Genomic DNA, 15,283 nt, shown 5'->3' with positions numbered 1-15,283 from the left:
CCACAGGCAGCTCTTCCTTCCCTCTCCCTTCCTCCTCTTCCTTTCTCTTGCCTGTGCTTTAGGCCTCAAACTGGTCCTCTGGTCGTGCTCAGGCCTGGGGACTACAGACTCCTACCCTAATGACGTTCCCCTCTTCAATCTGCCAGGACCTGCCCCGGGGAGGTGGACCAAAGACCCGGGACTTTTCTCAGCAGCCAATCCCACCCCCTGTTGTCTTTTTACTAATTCAGGTTGGGAAGGAAAACACTTCAGCACTCCCTAGCATTTGAGCTACTCAAGCGTTAGGGGCAGAAGGGACCGCGTGTTTCAGCAGCCTTTACAGCTCTGGCCTTAGAGCTGTGGCTCCCCCGAGTCTAGGGACCTCACTTCCTTTTGACAGAAATGTGGGGAGGGTGGGTCCAGCCTGAGCACAGGAATGCTAGGGAAAACCCACTGGAACAACTGCCCCCAAATCCACCAGCTGTCTGCAGGGGGCAGGGACGTGGCCCACCTTCCCTCAAGAGACATGCCATGGAGGAATAGTGCCTCCAAAGGGAAGAGGAGACTCAGCTGTCCCCAGTGGGTCGTGCTGAGATCCTTGGGAGGCAGGGGAGGAAACTTCCAGAGGACCCCCCTTCCCCTGCACAGAGCTGTTTCGTGAGTTGTGAACCAGCAGCCTTCAGCGGGGGGCCGGAGCGGCTCGGCACACCCGAACATCAGGTCAGATTACTGTCCTCAAAAAGTGTGAACGAAGCTTAGACTGACCTCGTGGGGGAGCGGGATACACTAGCACCCGTCATATGTACGTGACTTCTTGGTTTCCTCACTGCGACCTCCATTTTTTTAAAATAGGAATTTTCAGCCCCTTGTGCTTGTCTAATGTCTGCTCGGAACAGTTCGAGACCCTGTTACTGTTTTAAAATGCATGCATGTTAAGACGAATCTTCAGCCCAAGGAACAAATAAAACTCAAAAGGCTTTGTGTACACATCTGTCATGGGTGAGTCCTTTAGAAATGAGCTTCATTTTTTTCTCCAGAGTTAAAAGGCTGGGGTCCCAGTTTCATAGGTTGCTTGGACAAAATCCGTGTATGACTTGAGTTTGGAGAAAGCATATAGGCTAGGACGTTGGCTGCCTACTTTAAGATCGGCCTGGTGAGCAAGGAGCAGGGGCACCAGAGCAGAGCGGGTCGCCATCAAGACCTTACTGCGCATATCAAGAAGTGGACGCACTGCCTGCCCCCTCACTTCTCCAGCTGGGTAAGACCAGCAGTGGCGAGGAGCTACATGCCTACGACACCTGTCCCAGCGCTCCCCTAAGTAGCTACATAGTCACTTCTGTGTATCTCCTGTTCTCTAGGTAAACACTTAGCTTAGAAGCCGGGGGTTCTCCCAGTGTGGTCCTCGACCAGCAGTATCAGCAGCAGCTGTGAATCAGAAATAGAAACTCCCCAGTCCCTCTGCAGGTCTGAATCAGAAACGGTTCTAACAGGCCCTCCAGGTGGTTCTGATGGAGGCTCAAGTTCAGGAGCCACCACCCCAGCTTGCAAGGCTGGAATCATTTGGGAAGCTTTTAGGAGAGACAGGTGCCCAGGCCTTTAAAAGCTAGTTAGATCAGAATCTTGAGGGATGGAATCAAAGTATCTGTGACTAACATGCAGCCAAGGTTAAGAAACGCTGAACCACAAGGGTATTACTTGTGGCTACTTGGCCCAGTTTCTTCCTGAAACAATGAAAGATTTAAGTTTTCGAGCAGAGTACAGTGAAAAGGATTCTAGGCTTTGGGGTCAAATGGAATATGGGTTGTCATCGTTGCTCCTAAAGTGGCCTTGAGCAAATTAACTGCCGTTAAGTCACCACGATGATTGAATTCTAGGATGTGTAAGGCACTGCCAGGCCTAGCGCCCAGCAGGCACTCAGCGAGGTGTACCAGCAGAGGGCGCTGCAAGTCCACAAGAAAACCCAAGGGCTGCGCGGGGCCCTGAGGAGCTCTTTGTAACTCCCCAGCTGGGGACAAAGATCTCTGGTAGGAGACCCAAACACAAAGAAGCAGAAGTGAAAGAAAAACTATTTATTTACTTAAAAAAAAAAAAAAAAAAAAAAAGGGTTAGTCCATGCGGGCCTTCAGTGTCCTGGTGGTGATTTTGTCCTTCTCACTGCAGGGGGAGAAAGTCACAAAACATCTACATGATTCTAGAATGCAGAACAAAGAGCTGTGCTGCCAACTCTAGGTTTTACTGTTTTGCTCCTGTTATATTAACAGCCTGTCTGCTAAGCCTGGGATGAGAAAGGGGAGGAAGGAGAGGAAAGCGAAACAGGGAGTCAAATGAAGGACCCCCACAGCGGGACGCAACCAGAGCCTAGGTGACTTGGGACTTGACTGCGCAGCCCTCCAGGGAAGGGCAGGCGCCCCCGCCCCCCAAGCCCGGAGAACAAGTCACAGGAAGGAGGTGTGTTGCGTTTCATCCCAAGGAACACAAAGGACCCCAGTGGTCAATTCTCCGTATCGGCTGCAGTCTGTTTGTCATGATAATTAAGCAAGCTCTCCCACAACAAAAGGGTCCAAAAGCTTATTTTGGGATGTGCCCCAGAAGAGCTGTTGGGAGGACTTCTACTTCATCGGATCAGGGATCAGGTTCCAGGAGGCAGCTCCAGACAAGTGAGGGGCTATGGGGGATGGCAGGGAGGGAACTGGCTGGGTTGGAAACTCTGTTCCAGGAGCTCAGAGTATCACCCTGTTGGGGCTCAGGACGTCACCCAGAAACAGAAGCTGGGAGGGGAGGGAGTCGCCTGGAGCTCCCAACAATGTGCAGTCGCTCTGCTGTGGCTCACCCCCACGCAGGCCCCTGAGACTTCGGGGATACTTAAGAAAGCAGTGTCCACTGTGAGCAGATGGGGGGGGGGGGGGGGGCGGAGGACTCAGGGTCATGGAGCCTCACCTACCAAACCCAAGGGAACCAGGTGAATTTCTGCTATCCCAAGCCTGCTACAAGTGCCTTCCCTCCCTCACACCTGCTCAGGGGGATGGAAAGGAGAGGTATTTGTCTGGGAAGGGAAAGGCAGGGGTCTGCAAAGCTTCTCTGCTCTTCCCAACTCTACTCACATGATGTGCACGATGACGCCCATGCCCGACACTGCGTCCCGGTCCACGGCATTCAGCATGGCTTGCGAGATGGTTTCAAACAGGTGTTCTGGATCCTGCCCCCAAAACAGAAGCCTTGGCCCCAGAGCCTTGGACCCTAACTTGGCTTGACCCCTTAACTCTCTTTTTTCTGGGCTCAAGGTCCGCAACTCTGGCTATACCCATGCCTGAAGTGAGGGGTGGTTCCCAGGATGTGGGAAGCCCCCTCGGCTCCCCCAGAGGAAGCAGGGTGTGTAAGGCAAAGTGAAGAAGAACGTAAGCCCTGAGCTTCCTTCACTAACCAGCAGTGACCTTGGGCAAGTTACACATGCCTTTACTAAGCTCAATCCCTTCTTCTGTAAAATGAGGCGAATCCCTGTTTGACTTCCACGTGCTTTACGAGCTGTCTATGGGCTCTCCTCCCGGGGGTCACCAGGTACATCAAAACTTACCTGTCCAACCATGGGCCCACTCCTTCCAAACCTGTTCCTCCTACATCCTCCATCTTAGCTGGCTTGGCCAGAAAACTCATATCCACGTTGTCTCCACCTCCCTCACTTCTGTTTGAAGCAACCCAATCCTCCAGACCAGCTGCTACACCCACCCCCCACCCCACAACCATCTTCGCTCAGGCCTCACTCAGCGCCTCCTACAGGTGACCACAATCAGCCTGCGGCATCTACCCTCGGGCTCTGCATCCTGACTGCCTTTGACTTCGGGTACTAGGGAGAAGTTCAAACTCTCTGGCACGGCATTCAAGGCCTTTGAAGTCTCAGCCCACCCGTGCTCTCCACCATGATCTCACCCACACTCGGCCCACCTTCCAGCAGCCACGCAGACGCTCTCTCACCACTGAACACACCTGACTCCTCGCACACCTTCGCAGAGGCTGCTGCTTCTGCCAGCCAGGCCGTCTGCTTCCCCGCTTCCTGACAGACTGCATTCTAACACGCACTCGGGAGTCTGTCCTGCTTCTTGAGACTGCCCGGTCTCCCAGGGCCCAGCGGAGCTGGCAGAACGGCCAGTCCCCACTGTGGGGCACCAATCGGTCTTCACGAGTTTTCTTCCCACTGCCCCTCCTGAGCTGGGCCACATTATTATCCCCCCCTTCCAGCTGGGCCAGTGGGGGCACAAGAAGATGAAATGTCTGACCTAAGAACAGAACTAAGTGACAGGTGGATCCAGGTTTCCAACCCAGACAGCTGGCGCCAGAGCCCTTTCTGTGGAGCTGCCTCTAACCCTATGCCTTGTTCAGTGTTCGCTCCGTGAACGGAGGCGAGAACCCCGTAAAGCCAAGGGGAGAACTCTCTATCGTTAGCAAGTATCTGGTGGGGTCTCCTAAGAGAAGGTGAAGTGAGGGGTGGTTCCCTGGATGTGGGAAGCCCCCTCAGCTCCTCCGAAGGAAGCGGGGTGTGTAAGTGGAAGTGAAGAAGTCAAGCTATGAACTTCCTCCACTAACCAGCAGCGACACCGAGGCCCACACCGAGGCCTGGCAGGCGGTTTCTGGAAACCATCCCGAGGCCCAGCAGCTGTGGCTTTCTCTCCTACCTGCGTCTCCTCACTCTCCTTACACGCCACGGAAACACATTTCTCCCTGATAGCCAAGGTAGGGGGACACCTCAGAGCCCAGCCCCACTCCGTGCCGCTGACTCACCATGTTGGGCTCCCAGAGGGACTCGCACATGCCGTACATTTGCTCAGAGCAGGTGCCGCTGACCACAAAGTCATCAGTCACCATGGGGCAGCCGATGAGGTCTAGAGAGCAAATGAAGGGCTTGAAGGTCTTCGGGTCCAACCCAGCGATGACGGGCTCCGTGTAGTAGGGGCCAAACCTGTGCAGACCAGGAGCAGAAAGAAACCACAACTCAAGAATGTCCGCTTTCCTGCTCAGGCCTGGCTCAGAGCCGGGGAGGAGCACAGGGGCCCTGTTTGGGAAGACCCGTTTCCCCAAGGCCAGCTATTTTGAAGCCCTATGCCCTAGGGCTCGACCTCAATGGCCCTAATATTAGGAGTCACGTGCTCTACAGACCAAGCCAGCTTTGACTCACCCTTCCCCACCTCCTGGCATCTGACAATACTGAAGACTTCTTTTCTCTGTCACTTGCCTTCCTATGCCCCTCACCCTGACCCTCTCTTCCATTTCCTTTTTATTGGGAATTCTGATTTCTTCTAACCTTCCCTATCCTAACCAAAGTCCTACCACCATTCAATTCTCTATTCATACACTCATTTTGATAACCACTTTGAAGCAGTTTATAAGAAAAATACTGAAAAATAAAACAAAACCATTAAAACAGAACACAAGACACTCAGACCGAACACAAAGTTTTGTTGTGAGTCTCCCAGCAGGCAAGGCAAAAAAGGATATCAGTGACATGGCTATTTTCATGTCTGCCTCCAGGAAATAGGAGATTCTCCAACCTGTTTTAGACCCTGAGCCTGAGGGTCTAGCTTAAGAATTAAGAATAATTAATCTCGGGAATTTCTATATATTAAATACTTAAAAAACTAATGACCACTATTCTCAACAGAAACAATAAGTAAGATGTGGGGCGCCTGTGTGGCTCAGTTGGTTAAGGATCTGCCTTCAGTTCACGTCAGATCACGTTCACGTGATCCTGGGGTCCTGGGAACCAGTCCCACATCAGGCTCTGTGCTCAGCAAGAGTCTGCTTCCCCCTCTCTTTCCGCCACAATTGTGTATGCGCAGGCGCGCACTCTCTCTCAAATTAAAAAAAAAAAAAAAAATCTTGAAAAAACAAACGACGAGTAAGATGTCTTGCCTTTACTTATCCATGTCTTATACTGGCTCTCAATAACTAGGAATAAACATAAGAATATTCTAGATTATCTGGGTAACAACCTTAAGACTAAATACAACAACACAGTTCAAGATCTGCATTTGTGGGCAGCCTGGGTGGCTCAGTGGGTTAAGCCTCTACCTTAGGCTCAGGTCATGATCCCAGGATCCTGGGATCTCTCTGTCAAATATATAAATAATACCTTAAAAAAAAAAAAAAAAAAAAGAGAGAGAGATCTTTATTTGCGTCTCCAGCCACACTGATGCCAAGATCCCACGTGAAGGTTTTAAATTTTACTAGCAGTATTTCACAAAGAAAGGCACCTGGATGGATTCTCCGGAATTCATGAGAAGCTTTTTCTTTTGAAAAGGCTCCTACAGGGGCGCCTGAGTGGCTCAGTTGGTTAAGCATCTGCCTTCAGCTTGGGTCATGATCCCAGGGTCCTGGGATTGAGTCCCATGTCCGACTCCCTGCTCGGGGGAACCTGCTTCTGCCTCTTTCTCTGTCCCTCTCCGCACTAGTTCTCTCTCTCTCTCTCTCAAATAATAAATAAATAGAATCTTTAAAAAATAAAAATAAAAAGGCTTTGTACATTGCTCAAGTTTGCAAATCATAGCATTAGGCCCTGATATCCTACTGGAAAATCACTGACTTCAATTGGTCTTGAAGAGAAAGCTCCTGCCTAGGTAAGAACTTAGAATTTTCCAAATCAGCCTCAGTGTTCTGTATTTTTAATATTTTATTTATTTATTTAAGAGAGACAGAGATAGTGAGAGAGAGCACGATCGGGAAGGAGGGGGAGAAGCAGACTCCCAGTTGAGCAGGGGGCCTGATGCCAGGCTTGATCCCAGGAGCCCGGGATCATGACCTGAGCCAAAGGCAGACACCTAACTCACTGAGCCACATAGGCACCCCATTCTGTATTTTTCTTATTTTTAGTAGACATGGTGGAGTGCTGGCTGAGTCAGTAGAACATGTAACTCTGTTTGAAGTTTGTTTACTGAATCTCTGCACCAACTTGTAAGCTCAAGCCACACATTGGATATAGAGTTTACTTAAAACAAAAACAAAAACAGGAACCATTACACATATACCTAAATATGAGTTAATATTTACAAGTGTGTAAGACATTTCTCCCCTTCTATAAATCAGTTAAAAACATCATTTACGCCTTTCTCAATTCAGGATTTTCATAAACATGGTTACCACACATGGCAGACAGTTCACAGCTGAGGATATTAACATACACCTAGAAAAACGCAACCCTTTTATGGTTTTTAGGTTACGATACTAAAAAGGTAACAGTATTGCTCCAGACATGGAAATGTCAAAGACTTTTAATTGTGAGAACTACAAAGTACGTAACTTTTCCACAAAGTTTGAAATTATTTCAAAATAAAAAGTTTAAAAAGAGGGGGAGCCTGGGTGGCTCAGTAGGATAAGCCTCTGCCTTCAGCTCAGGTCATGATCTCAGGGTCCTGGGATCGAGCCCCTCTGCTCAGCAGGGAGCCTGCTTCCCCCTCTCTCTCTGCCTGCCTCTCTGCCTACTTCTGATCTCTGTCTCTGTCAAATAAATAAATAAAATCTTAAAAAAAAAAAAAGTTTAAAAAGAAAAAAAGAGGAAACAAAGAACTCCACTTGTCTTTCTGCCACCCAGTTTAACCCAGAGCTGAGGGGAAGTTCCCATGGGGCTCTCCTTCAATTCCAGCTTCTGCAATGGATTCTGCAGCTGGGCATCTGCCTTCCTCGTCATGAAGTTTTCAAGTAAAACAGACAAAAATTCACACACCCAATTCCTAGGTCCTGAGAATTTAGTGCCAGCAGAATTTCCTCTGACTATGGGTGGCTCCTGGTTGCGAGACTCCAGGCACCTTTGGAGGGGTTAATTCTTTTTTTTTTTAAAAGATGTTATTCATTTATTTGACAGACAGAGATCACAAGTAGGCAGAGAGGCAGGCAGAGAAAGGGGAGGAAGCAGGCTCCCTGCCGAGCAGAGAGCCCGATGCGGGCCTCAATCCCTGGACCCTGAGATCATGACCTGAACAGAATGCAGAGGCTTAACCCACTGAGCCACCCAGGCGCCCCTGGAGGGGTTAATTCTGTTGCCTGGAAGCACATCTGTCTGCTATTTGCTTTCCCTGCCTCCTGAAGCAACGCTTTCTGTCCTACTTGGTTGTCAGAGAGGCCCACAGAAAAGAGACGCAAAGAGGTTATCACCCTGCAAATAAGCAACAGCAGAAGGAGGAGGAATGGGCATCCCTCCATACTATGTACCTACTCGGCCAGAGGTTTCTGCCTGTCCCAAGTCGCTAGTCCCAGGCTACAGTGCCACTCACCGCTTCTCATACAGGAGGTTGGCCACCATGCTCATGAGCGTGTAGGGCTTGATCTGCCGGCCTTCCTTCAGCTCATACAGGTTCAGCCGGAACTTGAGGCGCTGGGCACTGTGATAAAAGAAAAATGAGGGAGTAAGTCACTGCTGAATGTCCCCTGGTGTCCACCCTGCAGAGGTCAGGAGGTGTGGAGGGAGACATATAATCCCCACCCCTGCCAAGACTCCTGTCTTCCCCTCCCAGTGATTTTCTTGTCGGAAGTCCAGCCTTACATTCACGTTTCGGACTTGTCAAAACACCAACCACCTGTAAACACGCCACTCTGTGAACACTACTTTTCTCATACTCCTCTTGAGGTGAGAAAAGGGGAACTAAGAAGTGGATTTTGCCTCTCTTTCTTAAGGAACAATTTACGTACCATAAAACGCACAGCTCCTTGGCACTCCCTGCGGGAGTCCACCTGCACACACAATGACAGGCGTAGAGAGCAGAAAGAGCAGTGGGGGAAAAAAAAGAAAGAAAAAGAAAAAGAAAAAAGAGAAAGAAAGAAAGAAAAGAAAGGAAGGAAGGAAGGAAAGGAAGAAAGGAAGGAAAGAAAAGAAGAAAGGAAAGAAAGGAAGGAAGGAAAGAAAGGAAGGAAGGAAGGAAGGAAGGAAGGAAGGAAAGAGGGAGGAAGGAAGGAAGGAAGGAAAGGGAAAGAAGGAAAGGAAGAAAGAAAGAAAAAAGAAAAAAGAAAAGAAAGGGCAATGGACTGCAAGAAAGAAAGAAAAGAAAAGAAAGGGCAATGGACTTCGGGGGCTGACCTAAGCCTTTATCCTCCCAATTAATTTTTCCACCCATACGATGAGGGACACAACAAATCACCAGGCAGTAAGACAACATATGGGGGCCAACCAGGTGCTTGGAAAACTACAAAATCTTTGAGTTAAGAAGGAGCAGCTGCTGTACTAATGGCCTGGAAGGTGCCTAAGCAAAAAAGCCACACCTCCCCCAGCGCCACAACTCAGAGCCCAGGACAGGGCCCTGCAGGGGGCAGACCAATGCCACAGCTTCCAGAAGCAAAGCAGTGACTCAAAGGACACAGAACAGAGCCTCAGACTGAGCTTCCTCTTACAGGTGAAGAAACTGAGGCCTAATAAAATTAGCTATTACTGCCCCCAAACATACACACTTGGTGAGAAACGCTCCTGAAGAAAAGGAAAGGGTGTGAAGGGACCAGCTGTGACTTGAGAGAGGATGGCTGATGGGGACCTTTGCAGGGAAGGGAACTCAAGGCTGTCACCTTGATTCCACCAGGATGTGGCTGGGTTAGATCTAGGAAGAATTTCCAAGTCATGTGCTCTCGAGACTGAGGGAGCTTCGAGGGAAATGAGAGAGAGAATTCTCCGACAAGCTTTTCACCCTCAACAGTGAACTGTTCTCTTGATCTTCTAAGAACTAAGTCTAGAACTGTTGTTCGTTGGGCCACCAGCTTCCTGCAGGACCTGCCATCTGTGACCACAGCATCCCTCTTAAAACCCTATCCTGATTCTTTCCCTCTGGCCTCTCTTCTTCCCCCCGCTGCTAAATACACAGTTCGGCTGTCCGCAGCAGCTAATTTTTCTCCTCTACATATTCTGTCTCTCCAAAATCTGTTCCCATAGGTTTAAAAGATCATCACTGCCTCGCCAGCCCTGAGATATGTAATTTCAAGATCCCAACTGCTTGAAAGATGTTTTTTTAAATTTTTTTAAAAAGATTTTATTTATTTGACAGAGATCTCAAGTAGGAACGGCAGGCAGAAAGAGAGAGGAGGAAGCAGGCTCCCTGCTGAGCGGAGATCCCGACTCAGGGCTTGATCCCAGGACCCTGAGATCATGACCTGAGCCGAAGGCAGAGGCTTTAATCCACCGAGCCACCCACGCACCCCTTGAAAGATGTTTCTACTTGGCTTAACTCGTCCCTTTAAAATTAGGCCATCACCTTTCCCCTAAAACTAGCCCTCCCAATTTCTATATTTCAGTCAACATGCTCAAAACAGAAATCATCTTTAAAACATTTCTGGAGGGCGCCTCGGTGGCTCAGTGGGTTAAAGCCTCTGCCTTTTGGCTCAGGTCATGATCCCAGGATCCTGGGATCAAGCCCCGCATCGGGATCTCTGCTCAGCAGGGAGCCTGCTTCCCTCTCTCTCTGCCTGCCTCTGCCTACTTGTGATCTCTGTCAAGTAAATAAATAAAATCTTTAAAACATTTCTGGATTACCCACATGCCATCTACCGATCTAGATCCTAGTAGGAGATAAAAAAGGCACAGACTCAGCCTCAATGCATGACTAATTTTAGTCTCACAATATCCAAGTAGCCACTAAAGCAGGTCAGCAACAACTCTCAGAAATGCCTTCCTTGGGGCACCTGGGTGGCTCAGAGTCCTGGGATCCAGCCCCAAGATGCGTCGGGCTTTCTGCTCAGCAGGGAGCCTGCTTCCTCCTCTCTCTCTGCCTGCCTCTCTGCCTACTTGTGATCTCTGTCTGTCAAATAAATAAATAAAATCTTAAAAAAAAAAAAAAAAAAAGAAATGCCTTCCTTTCCTTTCCCACCACTACCACCCCATCAGGACAATAACCCTCATACCTGGACCAAAACAAGAGCGACCTATTTCATCTCCCAGATTCCCCCTCCTCTCAAATTACAAAGCCTCTGTCCACTAGATGACAAATCTAGCAGCTACTATGCACCAGCTCGTCATGGGTTAGTTATCTTTCTGAATGCCTTTCCCAACTAAACCTGGAGTTATTTAGGAACTGAGCGCAAGCCTGAGAGAGACCAGCATTGAGATCCTGGATGACATTCATAAGTTGCACACTGAGCAAGAAACTCTAAGACTCTCAGTATCCTGGTCTGCAAAACAGGACAGCAACTTGGTAATGTAGCTAAGAGGATTAAAGGAGGCCGTGCATATAAGGTACTTTGCGAGTCTGACACTGGGTAAATGCCCGTGTAAGTTGGTTAGGATACAAATCTGTATGGCTTACGGTGTCCGGTCTCTGATTCACTGGGGCTGCTTGGTAGATGACTGATACCTGGGCCACTCAAGACGCCAGGCCAAGAAGAGGCCTGCGCGTGGGCGGGGACTCACAACACTTACACAGTCTGCACATCGGTGGCGAGACCAGCCAGGCCTATGAACAGCCGATCGCCCATGGGAAAGATCTTCTGGAAGTCCGTGGTCACCATCTGGGCCTGGATCCCGAAGCGCCTGTCGGCAGCGATGGCCACACAGTTCTTCCCCTTCATGGCCATGACGGCCCCTCCATTATAGGACATAATAGACTGCGGTAGACAGAGAGGAACGGCTCAGCGCCAGGGGCCAAATACGGCCAGAGCCCCCGGCGCGGCCCCCGATTCCCGAAGCTCCTGCCCTCACGTCCTCCACTCCCCAGGCGCCTGCATACTCCGAACTCCAGCTCTGACATTAGCGCAGTGTAGCTGCGAGGAGCCGCCTTCAACCCCTTGGTCCCCACTGTGGTCAGCTTCCCTTCAAACTTCGAACGACCACCAGGCCCTCTCCGCTTCCCAAGCGTCCCATGCCGCCCTCCCCCTACCTCAATCCCTACCCCGCGCCCCTCCCCTTCGCTCCCCATCTCACCATGACTGCGGTGTTGTGAGCCCTCCGACTACCACAGCCCCACTCAACCGGGTACAGCCCGCACCGCGCAGCCACTCCAGCTGCTTCCTCTATGTGCGCCGAAAGGCCGACCCTTCCGGGACACTTTGACTTCCTATTGGCTGTGCCTCTCTGTCAGTCATCAGCACCGGCGTTTGGTTGAGAAGCCAAAACCGAGGCTGGGAAAGCGGAAAGTGAAAAGTCACTGTGAGTGCGGAAGGGCCTGGCGCCGCGGTGCAAGCTGGGATCGCGGCGGACCAGTACTCCCGGACGCCAAATCCCTTGGCCGGGACCTGTGTGCACGTGGGCGGGTGAAGCCCGAAATAGGGGCCGCGATCGCTGCTGAAGGGCCGTGGTGTAGCTTATGAACGCGTGCATGGGGCGTATGACTCATGCTAGCTTCTTTCATTTATTCACACCAGAAATCCCTACATCTCTTACGTGCCAGGTACTATGCTAGGCTCTGGACATTCACTGGCCTAGAACGGTGCCTGTTATTTGGGAGGAGCGCATTCAACACTTACTTAATGTTTTGAGGAGGAGGAGCAGGAGAAGGGCGTCGCGGGTGAACTGCGGGGTTGCGGGGCCTCAGCTATAAAGGGAGAGGTTTGGAGACCAAAGGTAGTTATGCTTTTTGGGACTCTCAGGAGGTCGACTTCGTGTATCCCCAAGACTCAGGTCACCCTAAAAAGGACGTTTCGGGCGTCCCCATCTTATCTTCTTCTAAGATCCAGAGGAAGTCGGCGACTACCCCTCCCAAAACCAGTGGAGGAGAGACGTGAAGGTCCCTCCTCCCCTCCTTCGATCGGGACCCTTTTCTTTCTCCCCGGGTTCTGACTTCTTTCTCCTGATTGCAGGCTTTTGGTTGCATTCCTCCGCCGTCGTAGGCTCTCTCCCATTGACTCGGCTCGCCGCCCCGCTGGCGGTTGTCGCAGTCTCTGTGGCGCAATCGGTTAGCGCGTTCGGCTGTTAACCGAAAGGTTGGTGGTTCGAGCCCACCCAGGGACGCGATCCTTTTCTGTAAAAAGAAAAACCTAAGCGTTATCCCCCCAACCTGTAAAGTGCTAAATTTCGCTTTGAAATGGGAGAGATTCCTTTTCTATAGCGAATCAGCGGATCATTGTGATTGAAAATTCGTTTTTGTTCAGTCAATGATGGGATAATTTCTCCAGCACTTCCTCCATCGCCTACTTCCCACCCCACCCCCAGGCTGGATTTCTGGAAAGGCGAAGACAGAGGTTTTTGTCTCACCGTGTATACGTTTCAGGTTGCATTTTTCGTAGGATTAAGAATGAATTTACAGTGGAGGTTGGACAGTCTTTCCATTGTCTGCCTCAGTCGATGTTACAGTCTCGAAATACTGTGTTTGGAAGGGAAGAAAGTAGCGAGAGAGACAAAGGCAGGGAGAAACTGGGGGATGAAGCGAAGAGGTGAAAAAGGGAGAACGTAGCTCTGATATACAGAGACGGAAAAGGGACACGATAGAAAAATAGGCGGGGTGAGCTGAAGGAAGAAAATGGAGGGAAAAGAGATGCAGTTAATATGAGAAGCTTCCAAAAAAGGAAAACAACAACAAAACTATTTTTTTTTCTAGATGTACAGGCAGAGAAGTAGGGCAGAGGATGGAGAAATACAAACAGAAACTGACAAAGGACATTATCTTGGGGAGAGAGGCGCCACAGACACGGGGAAAGATGGCCAAAAAATCACTGGAGGGACTGCCCTCTTCTACCATCATCACCATCTTCAAGGACATCTTATCTTCACAGTAGCTCTTGGCATGTGCCAGAAATCACTGATTAGATTTACCAAGTTCCTACCCTCTGGAAGCTTCCAGTCTGTGACAGACACGGTGATTCTTCAGCTAGAGGACTATGTGAGACACTACAACTAGCACAGAATGCAGGGGAAGCATTGGTGTCTAATGCAGCCAGGGCACATCCCAGCACCAGGAGCTAAGCAAAGGACTCTCAGGCTACCTGGCTTCTCCTCAAGATTGGGTTCAGAAGACACCTGTTCTGAAAACCTTCCCCAGGGCTCGCAACCCCCCACCCGCTTACCAGTCGCTCACAGGGGTAGTGGGGACAAACCAGGGGGAGACACAGTGCCATGGGAGCTAATGGGACATGCCCACTATCTGGCCTGTGAGCTCCTTATAGGCAAAAATCCGGCTCATCAGCTTTAGGTCCCTGGTGCTAGTGCAGTATTCCACATTGGCACAGGACAGGTGCTTTTTTACAGGGAAACCAAAAGAACTTCTGATGTGAGAAAGGTTGAGTCTTAGAAAGTTCTCCTGACAAGGCAGAAAGGCCAGGGATGTGGAGACCTGTGGCCCAGGATGGAAATGATTAAATGAAGTTTGAGTGGGTAATGGGGTTTTCATCCCTCTGTCTTGTGGTTTGCAGTTACTTGTGACTAGCACTAGTAACTGAGGAACGAGTGAATGGATGCCCGGCAGGCACGGTGGGCCCCCTCGCTGCAACACTCCAGTATAAAGGACCAAAGTGGGGACTCATCAACCCTCTTCCAAGTAGCTGATGTGCACCCCCCATACACACACCCTGGGTGCCCATATGGATCACGTGTCAGAGATCTTCAGGAAGCCCCTACAGGTTTGCCTTGCCCCAGGATCATCTAGTTGGAAAGGAGTCCCTGCTGCGCTGCCTCCCCGTAGGGCAATTGGGGGACAGTAGAGGATGCACAAGTCTACCCTGGAAGAGTCCGGATGCTGGCAACAGTCTTGCCCTAGGGACAGTTGGTGTGTCCACCCAAGAGCCCTCTTTCCAGGAGGGGCGGCAAAATCCTAGTCTTCATGTGCAAGGACAGAGGTGTAGGTGACCAGGTTCCACCCCGGACCTTCTCCCGCGCGTTCTCAGACACCCCCACCCTCGGAGGAAATCTCTCCCGCCCATCCTCTTCCTCCCTGCCCCCATTCGGCCGGTGTGGGCTGAAGGCTGAAGCTGGGGTCACTTGGCGGCCAGTGTCCGCAGGTCTCCTGGTCGCTGGCCAAAGGGTGAAAGCGTTCAGTCTGGGGGGCCCGGCTTCGGGTCTGCCTGAGCTGCGAGTGCGGAGGGAAGAGGAAGAGGCAGGCACTCCGAAGCTTGCGGATTTGTCTCCTAATTTCCTAACTCGAGCCACCCACCGTCAGTGCGCTTAATGGCCCGTCTGGCCGGATAATCGAGCTCTCTGGAGGGACAGAGCCAGTGACCATCTCTAATAAATCTTGAATAACGAATAAGCGAATCGACCGTCTTAATGAGGCAGGGCCCGGTCGTCGCCGTAACGTAGTATCGATTGGCTCCCCCGGCGCCAGCCTCGGCCGCTCCTCCCCGCCTTCCCAAGCCTCCCTCCCTGTTTTCCCCTCCCGGCGGGAGCCACTAGGGACGGGAGCCCGAGCGCTGGGAGGAGTCG

At 50.8% G+C, this 15,283-nt stretch overlaps 1 protein-coding gene and 1 non-coding gene across 2 annotated transcripts; one reads left to right on the top strand and one right to left on the bottom strand.

The window, feature by feature from the left end:
• Positions 1–2,060: 2,060 nt before the first annotated feature.
• Positions 2,061–11,993, bottom strand: PSMB3 (proteasome 20S subunit beta 3). Its single transcript, XM_032871461.1, has 6 exons — positions 11,855–11,993; positions 11,354–11,538; positions 8,235–8,342; positions 4,753–4,930; positions 3,081–3,175; positions 2,061–2,133 (listed from the first exon to the last, which is right to left on the bottom strand). The coding sequence occupies exons 1-6, from the start codon at positions 11,855–11,857 to the stop codon at positions 2,085–2,087; spliced, it is 618 nt and encodes a 205-aa protein (XP_032727352.1). The 5' UTR covers positions 11,858–11,993; the 3' UTR covers positions 2,061–2,084.
• Positions 11,994–12,806: 813 nt separating this feature from the next.
• On the top strand, positions 12,807–12,880 carry TRNAN-GUU. The gene has a single exon. It is a non-coding gene; the product is annotated as a tRNA-Asn (tRNA).
• Positions 12,881–15,283: the final 2,403 nt, after the last annotated feature.

Source organism: Lontra canadensis, unplaced genomic scaffold, assembly GCF_010015895.1.
Source record: "Lontra canadensis isolate GAN:19392208 unplaced genomic scaffold, GSC_riverotter_1.0 scaffold43, whole genome shotgun sequence".
Lineage (NCBI taxonomy): Eukaryota > Metazoa > Chordata > Mammalia > Carnivora > Mustelidae > Lontra > Lontra canadensis.
Note: the sequence above shows the minus strand (reverse complement) of the source record. Positions and strands in the feature narration are given on the sequence as shown.